This window comes from Galeopterus variegatus, unplaced genomic scaffold, assembly GCF_000696425.1.
Source record: "Galeopterus variegatus unplaced genomic scaffold, G_variegatus-3.0.2 Scaffold3928, whole genome shotgun sequence".
Taxonomy (NCBI): domain Eukaryota; kingdom Metazoa; phylum Chordata; class Mammalia; order Dermoptera; family Cynocephalidae; genus Galeopterus; species Galeopterus variegatus.
Window position 1 is genome coordinate 294,734 of NW_007730039.1, and position 16,473 is coordinate 311,206.

Here is a 16,473-nt window from a genome sequence, read left to right on the forward strand (position 1 = left end):
TTTCTATTCTTTTGACATTTTTGTTCCCTTAAAATTAGCGGGAGAATGGGAAAATCCCACCTGGAAGATGAATCTCGGGCTGGTGAGCAGTATGTGACCTGCTTCTGCAGCTATGTATCTAGCTCCACAGTGGTCTCCTTTCAACACTCTGCTTTGCTCAAATCCTAAAAGCTTTTGTATATTATTTTCATAAGAGAGGTTATTCTTTATGCTCTGGATTTGTAAAATACTGTCTTAGGACATGAGATTTAGGCTAAGGTGGGGCCCAAGGAAGGTCAGATGAGTGGGAGGGTATCTTTCCTGTTGTAGGAGCCTGTAGGGACCAAGATACTACCATTCCCACACATCGCATTATCAGCTGTGGGAGTAAAAAGACTTTCCTGAAATTCAATCTCAGGCAAGCATATTGTGGGCAAAATATGGTTCTTCTGAACATATCCTGGACAGTGGGGAACCAGATGAGGGTGCCATCCAGCCAGCTGTTTCAGGCTGAGTCACCAAAAAAAACCAACCATTAATCATACTACTTTCGGTGTCCTTGCTGGAACATCCAGAGAACAGATTCTGTGTTTATAGCTAACTTTCAGTTACTGGCTACATAATAGCAGTATAATGTAGTGGAAGTGGGCTGCCGTATCCACATTCCAGCACCATCACTTACTGCACCGTCATCTCCCGTGTGACCTTGGGCAAATGATGTAACCTCTCTGTATTCCATTAATTTATTTTTAAAACAGGAATAATAATAATAATAATAATAATAATAAGAAGAAGAACAAGAACAACAACAACAACAACTATCTCATTAGGCTGTTGTGAAGATAAAATAAATTAAAACATGCAAAGCACTTAAGTTGAAATAGCATTCGACATGAAAAGTGTTCTATAAGGATTAGCTATAATCATTACAGTTGGTAATTACTTTCTTCTCATTCGCTTCTACCTCACCCAAGTCATGAATTCTTAGGAGAGCTGACATGACTAGAGCCCTGGCCTGATGGAGCAGACCACTCAAAGCTACCACTGATGCAAGAGGACAGTCCTCATACAGTGGAGTATTCTTTTGGAGTAATAGAGTTTGACTTTGAAAGTGCCCGGGGCCCAGAAGACTGACTTTACCTTGACGTTCGGACTTGCTTTTATTCACCTCTTTATCCTATTTTTTTTTTTTTTTTGACAGTGGTACAAATTAAATCTGGATTCTCAGGAAACCCTCACTGCCCTCTGCCATATATTTCTCAGGGTTTGAGTCACATGACTTAAGCCTCTTAAATTCAACTTACTGTTTGCTCCTAAGATAGGCGAATGCCCCTGAGGCTGTGTGTGTGAGGGGAGAGCTGGTGGGAGTGAACGTAGAGATCTTTTCATGGAGGAGTCATATTAGCACATACACTTCAGTGTTTGGTGTTGTGCGCTGTGGTTATCAGATACCTTCCTGAAAATAAGTTTGGCTATGAGTGGGGAATGGGATTTTACATATAAGATAACATATTTTACTTTTTAAAAATATAGTACATGTTAATTATGTTTTGCAATTAATTTCACTTTCACAGGTTATGTGTAAGTAGATTATACTTGTACAGAAAGAAAACAATCTCATTTGATAACTACCCAACCTCAATCTTCTTTATCTTAGTCCGAGATATCCTGAGATAGAGACTCACCATTATCAGTTTGTGTGCGTATATATATATCTTTAAAATACAGGTATTATTTAATGTATGGTGTACATTTTTAAAATTAAGTGTATCGTATTAACCCTATAACTCTATAATTTGTTTTGCATTTCTCCCCACAGCATGTTAGTACATGTAGTACATTTCTTATTAGTATGTATAGACCAACTCATGCAAATGCAATGGTATTCCATTGTTTGGCTAAATCATTGGTTACTTAGTGCATCGATAATACATTTTTCATTTAATTTTACTGAAATTAAGATTTTTGCTTCATAATGGCTCCTTGGACATACATATGATTATGTTAGAAAGTCAAACACAGAAAAGTAGAGTTTTTGGATTATATTTATATATTTTGTTTTCTGCCTCTGCTACTGTACTGAAAGTTGGTTAGGAATGAGAAATTTTATTCAGCTCCGTATTCACAGAATCTTGTACAGTGCCTAGGGCTTTATACATGTACAAAACACATTTGTTGGGTAAATTAATATAGTGTGGTCATTATTTTAATAAAGATATACTTGAATTGAGATAGGAGCACAGAGACAAGACCTCTATAAGGAGATCCTGACATTAGTTTTCCCTTAGTTTCTTTTTTTTTTTTTGACCGGTAAGGGGATTGCAACCCTTGACTTGGTGTCATCCGTACCACGCTCAGCCAGTGAGCGCACTGGCCATCCCTATATAGGATCCGAACCCGCAGCCTTGGTGCTATCAGCACCACACTCTTCCGAGTGAGCCATGGGGCTGGTCCTCCCTTAATTTCTAAGGGGTGATAAATCAGATTTCAATGTTTACGATGAGCTTCTAATAATAACTCCCATTTATTGAGCACTTGCTAAGTGCCAGAGCCTATGCTAGGTACTTTGCACATATTCTCTCATACATACTTCTCAGAGCAAGTTTACTGGGTAAGCATTATTACCTCCAACTTACAGGTGAAGAAACTGAGGCCCAGCGAGATAAATGACTTGTCTGAAGTCACATGGTTAGTAAATGACAATGTTAGGATTCAATTAAATCCTAGAGGGCTTTGCTCTTAGAGATTGGGTATAGAAAGTGGAGACAGAGATGCTGAAGGCTGATGACACAGAACTTCAAAGGTACAGATGTTTCCCAGCAGATTTAAACAAATGCAGGTAGTTTTGTTTAGCTGGAATGAGTCACTCTATACCCTGTGTATTTCCAAACACACAGACCTTGAATGAATGGTGTAAGAGAAGTTTGAATCATGTGTCCTTCCCAATACGGATTAATAATCTAGGTAGGAAGAGGACCCCCAAATTTATTACCTGCTTTCTAGACCCACTTTTGTCACTAGCCTACTTTATTTTCTTATTCAAAACTGGGGAATCAGTCTGCACACCATTGAATGGGCCAGTATCATTCACTCTCAAAAAGGAATTGTGACATTAAACTATGTCATCAACTCTGAATGTTAGAGCTAAAAGGAACCTGAGAGATCATAATTCAACCTGGTCCTTGACTAATGAAGAACGTGAGGCCCAGAGAGGTTAGAGCAGTCATCACAGCCACACAGAGGCAAACTAAGATTCAGAACACAGGTTTCCTTCCTCTCAAGTGTTTTCTCTTCATCCCACTGCCTCACAGAGTTTTTAGAAGGAGTGAAGGGCTTTGCAGTTGTGAGGGAGGGTTACTGAATCTCCCCAGTGCCATTCTCCAGACTATTCAGAAACCCAGCTGACACGTCTGTGTTTTACTCCAGTCTTTATTCAAGAGAGGCTCATGTAACAAATCACTTTTTAAAACCTGTTTCACAATTATTTTTGAAGCTGTAGCATTTCCCTACCAGAACACTGAGCTTCTTGAGGCAGGGATTGTGTTTCCTTCACATTCTACCCCACCCCAACCTTGACCCAGGTCTCAGTGCCTAGTCCTTGGAAAGCAGCTTTAGGATCTGCTCAAATTTTATCCTAAATACAGGCAGCCTGAATCATTTATTTCTTGGAAGTTCACCTTCCTACTCTCTATTGTTCCTGATTTATGCCTCTGGACTCCATTTGTTGGCAGTATTGGTTTTAATTCAGCAAAAGCTAGTGGTCTCCCAAGGGAAGGTGAGAAGGAGGGACATCTGGGGACTGTTAGTGACAGGATCTGTGGCTTTCAGCTTAGCACTCTGGGGCCTAATATCAGACATTGGTCCCAGGTCTTCAGTTTCTGGCCAAAGAAGGCAGTTTTTGCCCCCCTTAGGGGCCCGCAGGCAGGTCTCCTTTAGGGAACAGGATTACTGGGAATACTAATTAATTCATTAGTGAGGTTGATGGATTATCAGGTTGTCTCCTGGCAGAGGGGCCTGGGGTGGGGGTAGGGTGAACAGATTGCTGCCCATAAATCTGCCTGTTGCCTTCCTTCTCTCTGCTTCACTGGCTCCCGGCGTCAGGCCTGTGGGCCAGCAACTCAGTTCTGGTCTCCTTTTCCCACTCAGCAGATGGTTGTAACAGGTTAGCTCAGAGCTTTACAAAAAGCAGCCGAGAAAGAAGGAAGGGCTGGGGATGGGCCCTCTGGCTCAGGAACCATGTGGGAGGAGAAGAGTAAATGCAAATACTCTGTATTCTCTTTTCTTAGGGCAGTCGCCACCTCTTTTCCTTTGCTGCTGCACACCCCCCTCTGCCCCTTCCTACCCCTCAGAGTTGAGCAGCCAAGTGCACAACCATCAAGGAGTTGTAATGAGGGTGACCCTGATGAAAAAGATTCCACCGTCCCTCTGCAAAAGGCAGCTTTTAAAGAAAATTCAATGTCCTTAACTCCTTCCCAATGCTGCATGAGTGTGCACATGCACACACACACAGACACACAATGGAATGCATTTTGGAGGCTAATCCTATTGTGTTCAGCCTCTTACATCTGTCAGAGAAAGCAAGAACCTCCACAGAATGCTCTGTCTCACCCTCATCTTATGTTCACCTTTTGGCTAATCTGCTACTCTTTCCTCCCCCTGAAAATTTCACAAGCAGGACACCAACACCATCAATATGACCAACTTTTATAAATCCATGGACATGGCTTTGAAGACACCTATTTCAGAATTTTTAAAAAATATTAACTAATGTCAAACCAAAGGTATTCTTTTCAAATTTATTGGCAGTAAAATTATTTTTTTTTTGTTTTAACCCTCCATATCATTCCTTGTACACAAGGTGTATTTATAGCTCTTTAATTCTGTTAGATACATGTGCCAGTTAGACTGGCAGAGCAAGTGATTCCCCCAAATCCTGGGGAATTTTCTTCAAGTCAATTTCAAAAAGAAGTTGAGCTTGGACTCAGAATTCTATCATGCTACTGATGGAAAAAACTTAAGTGATCAGCTCATTTTACAGATGTGAAAACTGATGCCCAGAGTAAAGTTGACTTACTCAAGATCATTCAGCTAATTGCTTAATCCAAGCATCATCGTTTTCCTTCTTAGAATCACTAGATGATTACAAAATCCTTGACATCTTGAAATGAACTCACAATTATTTATTTGTCCTTGGTAAAGTTTTAAATAAGGTAGTATGTATATTTATATATTTTCTTTAAATTATTCCAGATGTAATTTTCTTTTTATCTCCTACTAACTTAATTCCACCTCATAATATCAAAGGGGTTTTAGTAATTATGTGATGACTCTTCTTTCCTTCCAAACTCATTACCACTTAGGTAGGCTTTATTTATTTATTTATTTTTACCTGAATGCTTAATGACATAGTTTTGAAAAACAATAATGGATCCCAGTTTGTAGTTCAAGAAGCTAAATGTCCTGAAGATGAAGGGTTTTATTTATTTTCCTTTTGTTTTTATAAATTTCAAATAAACATAAAGTTGAAAGAACAATACAACAAATGTAGCTTTATCTATATTCACAAATTAAAACAAAAAAGTTTTAGATGGGAATAAGTTTGACTTATTGAAAAGAAGGGAGACACAGACACTTCTTCATTCTAATTTTAGAACTCTGAAGTTTAAAAGCCAAAGACACCAATCCACTTTTGTTAGGTAGCCGTCACTGGTGCTGTGTCCTGAACATGTATCTTTCTCATCTTTTTATTCTTTTCAGATGTGGGCCAGCAGTTTCATTTGCCCTTAGCTCGCTCTCCAAATCTATCCCCAATTTTCTTTCCCCATTCTGCCACCCTGATCCACTCCCACTTCTTACCTTTTTAACCATAAGTGTTTTCAGCCCTCTTTTTCTTTACCCCTCAACTTCAGCAACTCTCCTTTTCTATTCCCCTTTCACCATCCCCATCTCTATTTAAACAAACAACACACGAACGAACAAACGAGTGGCAAAGCTGGCCCTGGCCAGAGGAGCCCTTTGAAGTGGGCGTGTCTTTCGGCTGGGGAAGGGGAGGAGTTAGACTGAGGGCAGCCCCACCCCTCCCTGGTCAGCTGGGAGAACAATCAAAAACTGCCTCAAGTCGGAGGCTCCAGCCAGAGCGCGGGAGCTGCCCAGAGGCTGTGGTCCTGAAAGCTCCAGCCTGGGGAGCTAACCAGGGAGAAGAGGTACTGAAGACCGACTAAACCAGCTGCTACGAAGGCATCAGCCCCAAAGCGTCCTGCAGGAGCATACAGAACTCCAAGGAGGGAGCAGCAGTCAGAGAAAGCAGACCTGGTGGAATCTCTAATAGGTAGCCCCTGGATTTAACATGGATCGCTGAAAGCACCTCCTTCTCCCACAGTCTGAATGGTCAGGGGCAATTGGCTTCTCTGACTGCCCTCCAGGACACAGATTGACAGAGTTCACTCCAGGAACTGCCACTGACTGAGGTGAGCCAGCGGATGGAGTGGTACTGGGGCTGCTAAAGTTTGTGTGGGAAGTTTCCATAGACCCAGAGGAGAGGTTGAGGCAAGCCTCTTCTGGGCTGACGGAGGTGGGGGGCGGCCCGTGGCTCACTCGGGAGAGCACGGTGCTGATAACACCAAGGCCACGGGTTCGGATCCTATATAGGGATGGCCGGCTGGCTCACTAGGGAGAGCGTGGTGCTGACAACACCAAGTCAAGGGTTAAGATCCCCTTACCGGTCATCTTTAAAGAAAAAAAAAAAAAAAAAGGATATATTGCGTAGGTGTATATGAAAATCCAAATATCAAGATCAAAGGCTAAAATTGGATTTATAAGATCAGAATGTGTTTATATGTATGTGGGGGAGGGGATGGATTTTGTCCCCAGAGCCAGTATTCATTGATTTTTGTCGTATTTGAGTCTGCTTCTAGTATATTTGGGGAGCTAATTTCTTTTCTAGGAGTTGTGGAAACCTGAAGATTGTATATCTTGATATGTTGTGAGAGAGCACTACAGACTTTCCTGAAGAGCTTCTATAAAACAATCGTCAGCCCTTGTATTTGTATAACAATTTTACAAAGCACTTGTGCTTGCATCATCTCCTTGCTTTTCATGAAAAATTCTAAATGATGTGCAAAAGGCAAAATGACTACTTCCATTTTGCCCTAAAGGTAAAAGAATTAAAGTAATTTTTCTGTGCTTGTATAATAAGTGAATGATGGAAGACGGTCTTAGTTTCACGCTTCTTTCAGCACACCTCTGAGATGGTTCCTTAACAGGCTAAAAGTCACATTAGATTCAGGTGCCTGGTCTGGAGAGAACCCAGTTGGTTTTCTTAATGACACTCAGAACTGCACCACACACATTTGCAGTACTCAAATCTAAAACTGGGTGCTTGTCTTTTTTTTGCCGCCTGATAACCTTTTTGATGCCTTGAAAATATTTAGGTGGAAAAAGATCAGATAAAGTTTTCTGTTTGTTCGTTTTTTCTTAGAGGAGTCTTGGCTTTTACTTCTATTTGAGAGACACTTCATTTTCTCCTCAGAGCTCTGCCATTTGGTTTTGGTGGGAAAGTCGTATTTGCAATGTTTTATCAAAGGTAAAAATATCTGCGTGCCAAAGGTTGTCTGTAATCCACCGGAAGCTTCATGAACCTGAAAATTTATGTGACTGAGTAGGAGTGTCCAACCAACAGTTTTCTCCCAAATATAGAACAGAATGAAAATTAGGGAGATAACTTTCTTCTTGAATATAAAGGAAGAGTTCTAGTTAATCCAGTGGAGACAGCTGATAAATTCGGTTTCCTCACCCCTTGCAGCAGAACAGGGCCTTTGATACTTAGTTTCATTAGGAGGTTGAAGGGAGTAGGTGCATCAGGAGTTTTTTGAAATGGGTGTTGAATGGAGCCATTGGCTTTTGTTGATATGAAATCAATATTAAGCACAGGTATTAAGAATAGTTATTCTTGTCCAAGTGGCCAGAAAGGCTCAGGGTGAAGTTTAGAAATAATAATACCTAACACATGAAATTTATGATGTCTGGTACCATTGAAAGTGCTTTAAATATATTAACTCATTTTATACTCACAATAATCCTATGAAGTAGGACTATTATTGTTGCCATTTTAAAGAAGAGGAGATGGGGCAGATAAAGGTTATGAAACTTGCCTAAGGTCACATATATGTAGTAAGTAGTGAAGCTGAATTTTGACCCAGGTAATCTGACTCCAGAATCTGTGCTGTCTAGCCAACATTAGGAAAAAGGGCAGGCTACTGGGCAATTGTCAGATAATCTTCTAAGCTAATCAGAGGAGATAACATGCACATAATAAGAGGTACTCTATTAGTAGTCTATTTTCTTTATCTACCCATGAGAAACAATTTTTATTTTTGAATAAACAAATGTGTATGTGGCTAGTTTAGATAAGAAAACCCAAGAAAAAACCCAAAATGAATATATGGATAATGTTTTACAGCATTTAAAGTTACAAAATCCTTTCTCATATTTTTATTTGTCTTACAAGAATCATGTAAAAAATAGCTTACCCTTATTTTATAAAAAGGGAAATGAAAGAAGAGAGCTCATGTAATGTGTTTGAGACCAACAACCAGGAATTAGAAGAATTGGGACGAGTCCACATCCGTGTTATTCCAGCTCCCATTCTTTTGAAACCACGCTAATGCTCATGGGATACTCTCACAGTGAACAGACCAGTACCTATGGGAACAGAAGAAGTTAACCTGGAGCCATCTATGTTCTTCCCATGGTTAGTAAGAGAACAATGGTGAAAATTGGTTGCCTTTTTATTGTTTTGGCCAAAGCCAGTTGGTTCTTCATTTATATCTACTGATAATCTGATTTAAAAATAGCTCCTTGACTATTACAGAAACCACCAAACATGTTCAAGGCAAAGCGTGGTCTATTCTATTCTTCCAGTCCCACTTCTTGATGGGGGTGAGTTTTGATGCATCTTGGCAAGAGTCCAGATGTACAAGGGATAGGAACAGTGATGAGGGCCAAATACACAGGCTGGGATAGCACTCAAATCCAGAGGCAATGTAGGAGTCTCTCCTCTCTTATACCTTCCTTCTTTTACTTCCTGTTCTTTTCTCCATGCATGTAAGTATGACCCAGTGATAATAAAGATGAGAGAAAGAAGAGGAGGAGGAAATGGAGAAGGATGAAGAAGAAAATGTGGGTGAATAAATGGATCAAAGCAATAAGGAAAACATTGGAAGAGGAAGGAGTCCCGAAATATGAAAGTTAACAGGCACCTCAGAGAGTACCTAAACTAGCGTCCCTTTGGAAGACGGTCACTCCTGCTGACTTACTACTATTCATCTGCATCTCCTGAAGTCAAAATACTTTTCTTTCTTCCTGTAGCTGTGACGGAAGAAGAAAGGAGAAAAAACATAAAACCTAGGATTTGGAATCAGAAGAACTTTATGTCCTGCTCTACCAGCTGTATGCCTTACCCACAGTGACCATGACTATAAAATGAGCATAACAATCTCTATCTCCCTCAAAGAGATACAAAGAACATATAAAGTAATGGATGCAAAGGTGCTCTGTAAACTTTAAAATGCTGCACAAATGTTACCATAATTACACGGGGAGCATTAGGTTTCCCAAGCCCATCCCCTTCTCTTTGACTTCAGAGTGCACCTGCCTCTGGAAGATCTGTGTTACTTTGGCAGAAAGTTAATTAGGTCCTTCATCCTCCCTCTGGATATCTGCCTGAGTTAGAAGTGCAGCTCAGCACACAAGCTCCATCATCCATATTAAAAGTGGGATTTTCTGACTTGGCCTGGGCAGCCAGTTGACCAATAAGTTCCAATGTGTGTTTTCAATAAAGCTGCTTACCCAGGAAGCCTTATTAAGTGAGTAAGTCAAGCTGACATGATTTCCATGCTGATTAACATGAAACCTAGGCTGTTTTCGCAGAGCAGTAACATTAATTATTTATAGGAGGTAAATGGGGTTACAAGGAAAACAAGCTCCAATTACCAGAAACAAATCAAATCATATATTTATATTTTTAAAAGCTATGTACTAATCCTTACATTCATTGATTTGAGGCTCAAGCTTCAAAGATAAAATTAAAAAAACACAAACATTTATCATGCTCTCCTCTGTCTCATAATCAAAGGTAATGCAGGGTTTAATGTTTCAAAGAATAGGTGGCAAACTGGGATGCCCCAATGAAACTTATCAGATACTTCTATTTTGTAAACTGTATACCTTCAAATTGCCCAAGAAATTTCAAAATAACTCAAACTCTTCCAGAATTGGATGCAAAATGTTTACTAAACCACCAGTCACTCTGGTTTTTAAATAGTTTTCAAATAGCAAAGTTTGCATAGAAAATTCTGATTAAACAGCATCTATTAGGCAAGTGAATAAAAGTAGTCAGGCTATTTCTGTGTTTTCCTTAAATAGTCTTCATTTATGTCTGTAGTCACTATGTTCTTTTTAGTTTCGCATTTGTTCCAGATGTTTCATTTTTAATAAAGTATTATAGTAGCTGCACTAAAATAATCTTGGATGGGTTTGGTAGACCACTGGCTTGTACTTCTAGCTGTTGCTGTGGTCATGTCTGATGGTGTGAGATGCATATGCAATGAAAAGAGTTTTCACTTTAACACATGGGCAAGTCTGAAAGATGATCTGTGATAATCCTACTTTCCTTTCCTGATCCTTTCAAGATACCATGTCACTTGCATCTCTAACACCACTAACATTAGACAGAACACAAGGTGCTTACTGAAAAACAAAATGTTCTTCTGGTGATGGTGAGAGAAATGTCTGATGGCTTTATGGTGTACCAGCAAGTTGTGCGATGGCCATTTCCTAGGAGATGTTTGAAGCCGCCAGTTGGCAGTGCCAGTGAGAAACACAGGATATTATCAGTTAGATGTATGTTAAATGCCTCTAAATAAAGGCTTAACAGTCCTTTGTGGAACATAGGTAGTCTAAATGATTTTGCTACAGTTTTCACTTATTTTATGGTGCAGTTGCTTGATATGCTTTTTAATTTGTGATAATAATTATTATATAGATATTATACAATAATAATTATTTTAGCATCCTCTTTTACTTTCAGAAATTTTTCTATGTGGACAATAATTTATATGCTCATGTTGTCTATTTCCCTTTATGTTATAAACTCTGGAAAGAAGGAAAAATATGTTTGGACTGGGTACACCAGTTATTTTTCTTTGAAATATACATGAGATTAAAAAAACCCTGAGAATAAAGAGTTAGGCACTAACACTGCAATGAATAATCAAGTCAATCTTCTTTTTCTATTACTGATTTTTCTTATAATATGCCATAGCTAGTGAGTGTCCTGGGCATTTCTTTGAGTCTTGGATTAGTCATTTGGAATGGAAGCCTTGCAGAAGATAATTATAAGTTTAATCCCAATGCAAACTGTGTGTTCTATATCCAAAGTATAAAAAGAAAGTTTAGTTTTAAATCTAAACAGGAGTTCACAGAAATTAACCTTTGCTGTTTCTCTTTTACAGAATCTGGAAATGGCAAAAACCTACGTGAAATCCAAGGAGATGGTGGAGCTGGTCAATGCGCCATCCTGGATGGACAAAGGTCTGGGCTCTCAAAGTGAGATGAAGGAGGAGGAGAGAAGACCAAGTGCTTATGGGATGCTTGGCAGCTTAACTGAAGAGCATGACAGTATTGAAGAGGATGAAGAGGAGGAAGATGATGGCGAGAAACCTAAGAGAAGGGGTCCCAAGAAAAAGAAGATGACCAAAGCTCGCCTTGAGAGATTCAGGGCTCGAAGAGTCAAGGCCAATGCAAGAGAACGGACCAGGATGCATGGCCTGAATGATGCCCTGGATAACCTGAGGAGAGTCATGCCATGTTACTCTAAAACCCAAAAGCTTTCCAAGATAGAGACTCTTAGACTGGCCAGGAACTATATTTGGGCTTTGTCTGAAGTCCTGGAGACTGGCCAGACACCAGAAGGGAAGGGCTTTGTGGAGATGCTCTGTAAAGGGCTCTCTCAGCCTACAAGTAACCTGGTGGCTGGATGCCTTCAACTTGGTCCTCAGTCTGTCCTCCCGGAGAAGCATGAAGAAAAATCTTCTATTTGTGACTCTGCTATCTCTGTCCACAACTTCAACTATCAGTCACCAGGGCTCCCCAGCCCTCCATATGGCCATATGGAAACACATCTTCTTCATCTCAAGCCCCAAGTTTTCAAGAGTTTGGGAGAATCATCCTTTGGGAGTCATCCACCTGACTGTAGTACACCCCCTTATGAGGGCCCACTCACTCCACCCCTGAGCATCAGTGGGAACTTCTCCTTGAAGCAAGATGGCTCTCCTGACCTGGAAAAATCCTATAGCTTCATGCCACATTACCCCTCTGCAAGTCTAAGCTCAGGGCATGTGCATTCAACTCCTTTTCAGGCTGGTACCCCCCGCTATGATGTTCCTATAGACATGTCTTATGATTCCTACCCCCACCATGGTATTGGGACCCAACTCAATACAATCTTCACTGATTAGGGCAGTAAGAACAGCATTTCAGAGAATGATGTGGGGACATCTTACATAATTCAAGTGGGTTGAGGTGAAAATTCAATGATGTTAAGGGAACCCTATCGGTAGATATCAATAGGCCTGCCCACATCTGTCACCCTTTTTTCTCATCAACTTCTCATGTCGTATTGATTTCTTTATTTTAAGATTTGATGGCTTAAAATCATGTGGAAATAGAACAGAAGACCTGGGACATATTCCAGTGGTGCCAAACACTCATTGACTTTCCATTTCTGGCCTTTGTTTAGTTACCGGTAATATGAGGCAATTGTGTTAAGTCTAGATGATTTCTAAAGTCCTTCATGGTTCTGAAATTCTGTAACTTTGGTGATCACTCTTATAAAGTTCTTGAAACTGAGAGAATAGAGCAATAGCAGGAAATGGACACTACGCATAGAATGATCAAGTGGAATTGCCAAAGGCAGCACAAGGTGCCTGTCACTTGGCTGACAGAATGCAAAGTGTGTTTGAACTTAAGACAAGACTTTGCATCTATGTAAAAATAGCTTCCAGAAGCTAAAGTACTAACTTGGTTGTCACTGTGAATAACAGAGCATGTTCTTTAAGAGATTGGCTCTATTTACTCTGGAACTGAAAGTTGAATATATCTTCCTTAGTCATTTGAGAACCATAATAGAGGCCTCCTGCCAACTTTATTCTTGATAATATTTTAAAGCACTTTTCTAAGTACTAGAGGTAGTGCAAGCAAGTCAGTGAAACCTCAGACTTCTCTGACCACTGGGACGTGGAGGAGTCATCCAGACCACTTCATGGCCTCCGTGACTAGAGGGCCTTGGAAATTCTGATAAAGCTCAGGTGCTGCTATTGGAATCAGCACAAAACCCAGGTTTATATTAAAGAGCAATAAAATAGCTATTGGCTACACACTATCATAGTTTTTAGTCTCTCTCCAGCTTACATTTGCCCATTGGAAGACCACTGGATTTTCTTTAGCAAGATGATTTTATTTGGTTATCCAGGTTTATATTAAAGAGCAATAAAATAGCTATTGGCTACACACTATCATAGTTTTTAGTCTCTCTCCGGCTTACATTTGCCCATTGGAAGACCACTGGATTTTCTTTAGCAAGATGATTTTATTTGGTTAAAGTAAACATGGTTAAAACCACTGACCTCTGTCCACACCCATATCATATTTTCTAGAAGCACCAGCACCAATCAATTTATAGACTGAGCTTGAATTTTTCCAACATGTATGCAATTTCTTATCTCCCTGATCACCAATTGTTACCTCTTTCTACCTTCTAAGTTATAATATGTTGTTGCATATTTTGATTACATTTCAAGCAGCCAGACTTAGGGATGCAGAAATGAAATCCAAGGTCAATGAATGCTTTTATCAATCTGTCTTCATCACAGGGTTAACCCAATTTCAAGGATATTTTTTTCCTCATGTAACTCTTTTTTCCTTTGTATTAGCGCTAACTTTGTTGAATTTATCTTTTCCCAGAGGTGAGATCTTAGAAATTTTACTATCCTGTTCAATTTTCTGGGACAATTATTTAAGTTAAATCAAGCCTAAATGGCTTATTTGATAGTGGATCGGGTCCTGCTTCTGCCAGAGAGGATAAGATTGGGATGAAGAGTATACCAATAGGGCCGACAAATAAACCGATGAGATAGATTAGCATGCCATTTTCTACAGCTCAGCTATCTCCTAAAATCTACCAAATGATATGTGTATCTTGTCTTTTTATTCCTCTTATTTATTATCTCCTCACAGTCTAAGTTATTTTCTTTCCATTTTGCTTGCAGCACTTACCCTGCTGTATTTTGCACCCTTGGTCCGTAGATCCACTTGAAAGTTGCCTTGCAGAGAGATCTTAAACCCCACCAGCCACCGAAATGTTTCCTCTCATCGTGATCTGCCCTAGAGGAAATAGACAAGTAAAATTATTTATAAAACCATCCTATGTGCTTTCTGAGTATATAGTGCCACTTACCTTTATGAGAGGCTGTGGGAGGATCTATCCTTGAAGCTAGCATTTTCTGGAATTTAAGTTTGTGGATAATAAATGTTGTTAGGGTTATTTATTAGATATTATTTATTTAATTTATCTCTCCCTTCCTTTCATGCAAATTCCTAGGCTCTATAGATGTGCTTGTGAACCCTCACTAAAGCTTCATTTGGAAAGTAGCCCATAATTTTGCTAGTAAGTCCTGAGTTTTGTAGTGAGGGGAAAGGAGGAAGTTAGTACAAAATTACCTATAATGATTTTATAAAAAACAGCAATAATTTGAATGGCTATGCAAGTTAATGTTTTTAGATTTTTTTTCCTTCAGTCTAAGGTGAACCAGAGTAATTTTTTAGGAATCTGTTGTTTATGCCTTTGGGGAGTATGGCATCTATTAACCAGGCTTCCTTGGGGTTATGCAGAGGGCTTTTATAATTACATTAAAATTTAGAAATGCAGTATGCTTGGAAAGAGCCTACTCTAACCCAGAGTTGTCTCATTCTTCTGGGGACTTTTTTAGACAAAGCAAAGGAATTGTTTAAATCTTTTGTTTTTTTAAAAAATGACTGTTTTTCCTCCTTTCTTTCCGAGCAGAAATAAAGCTGTGAGTCTTACTGGACATGGTGTCTTGTGTTGTGTTGTCAGTCTTCAAAGGTTTTCTTCATTCTCCTCTATTCATTTTTGTGAGCTCTCTGTCTTGCAAACAGGCTGGCCTGTGAGGAGGATTTACACATTCCGTATCTTAACTGATCTTGCCAGAAGATTTGGAAAGTCTGAACTAAGTATTTAGAAGTCTAGAAGCACTGGTCTCTTCCAATCATACAACCAACTGTATATAGAACCTACTGTTGAGGGAAAAAATCTTCCAGTTTTCAGAAATCTTTAGGACCTTGGGCAGTATAAGCTATAAAACCAGAGAGGTGGACCATGGGAAGACAGACTACTATTCAAAATTTAAGTGGGTCTACCAACTTCTCAAAAAATTATGAAGTATGTTTTTTGGCAATTGCATCTTAATATCTCTTCTCTTAATTGTTTTCTATTAGGTTTCTCCAGGGTCCCTTCTTACATTCATAAAATGCTGATTACAAAAAAAAATAATGATAATTGTAATATTAATAATAAACCTAAATAAAACAGAGGTGTGTAATCATGGGAGGGACTTGGTTTAAAATATTTAAGAACAAAATATATAGCACGAAAGTATAATGATAATTGTAATCTTAATAATAAACCTAAATAAAACAGAGTTGTGTAATCATGGGAGGGACTTGGTTTAAAATATTTAAGAACAAAATATATAGCACGAAAGTTATTCTTCCACCCCATCTTCTATCTGCCAGTTCTTGTTCTCCAACTAGAAATTACGTGCTAAATTTTTTAGTTTATTTGTTGCTAGAAATCTTTTATGCATATATAAGCAAGTATTGGGTAAATTAGGCACAAATATTAAGGTACATTATTCTCTCCTTTTTTCCCTCCAAATGATAACAATAAAACACAGATCTGCATATTGCTTTTTTTATACTTAAAAACATATCTTGGGATATTTTCATATTTAATAAAAAGTGTCTTAATTCTTTGTTATAACTGGCTAGCATTCCACATTGAAATGTCAAAATTTATGGAATTAAATCACATAATCTAGATTTTTTCCATTCTTTTGCAATACTGAATGAATGATTGTATATACATGTCATTTGACACATTATGAAAATCTTTACTTTGCCAAGAATGTTCTAGAGGTACAAAGANTTTCTATTAGGTTTCTCCAGGGTCCCTTCTTACATTCATAAAATGCTGATTACAAAAAAAAAATAATGATAATTGTAATCTTAATAATAAACCTAAATAAAACAGAGTTGTGTAATCATGGGAGGGACTTGGTTTAAAATATTTAAGAACAAAATATATAGCACGAAAGTTATTCTTCCACCCCATCTTCTATCTGCCAGTTCTTGTTCTCCAAC

At 38.9% G+C, this 16,473-nt stretch overlaps 1 protein-coding gene across 1 annotated transcript; it reads left to right on the forward strand.

Annotated features, from left to right (window-relative positions):
* Positions 1-6,167: 6,167 nt before the first annotated feature.
* On the forward strand, positions 6,168-12,494 carry NEUROD4 (neuronal differentiation 4). The gene is made up of 2 exons (XM_008586297.1): positions 6,168-6,446; positions 11,490-12,494. The coding sequence occupies exon 2, from the start codon at positions 11,499-11,501 to the stop codon at positions 12,492-12,494; it is 996 nt and encodes a 331-aa protein (XP_008584519.1). The 5' UTR covers positions 6,168-6,446; positions 11,490-11,498.
* Positions 12,495-16,473: the final 3,979 nt, after the last annotated feature.

Bases quoted from the DNA above. Each gene is read 5' to 3' on its own strand.
- NEUROD4 (XM_008586297.1), top strand. From the start codon at position 11,499: ATGGCAAAAACCTACGTGAAATCCAAGGAGATGGTGGAGCTGGTCAAT.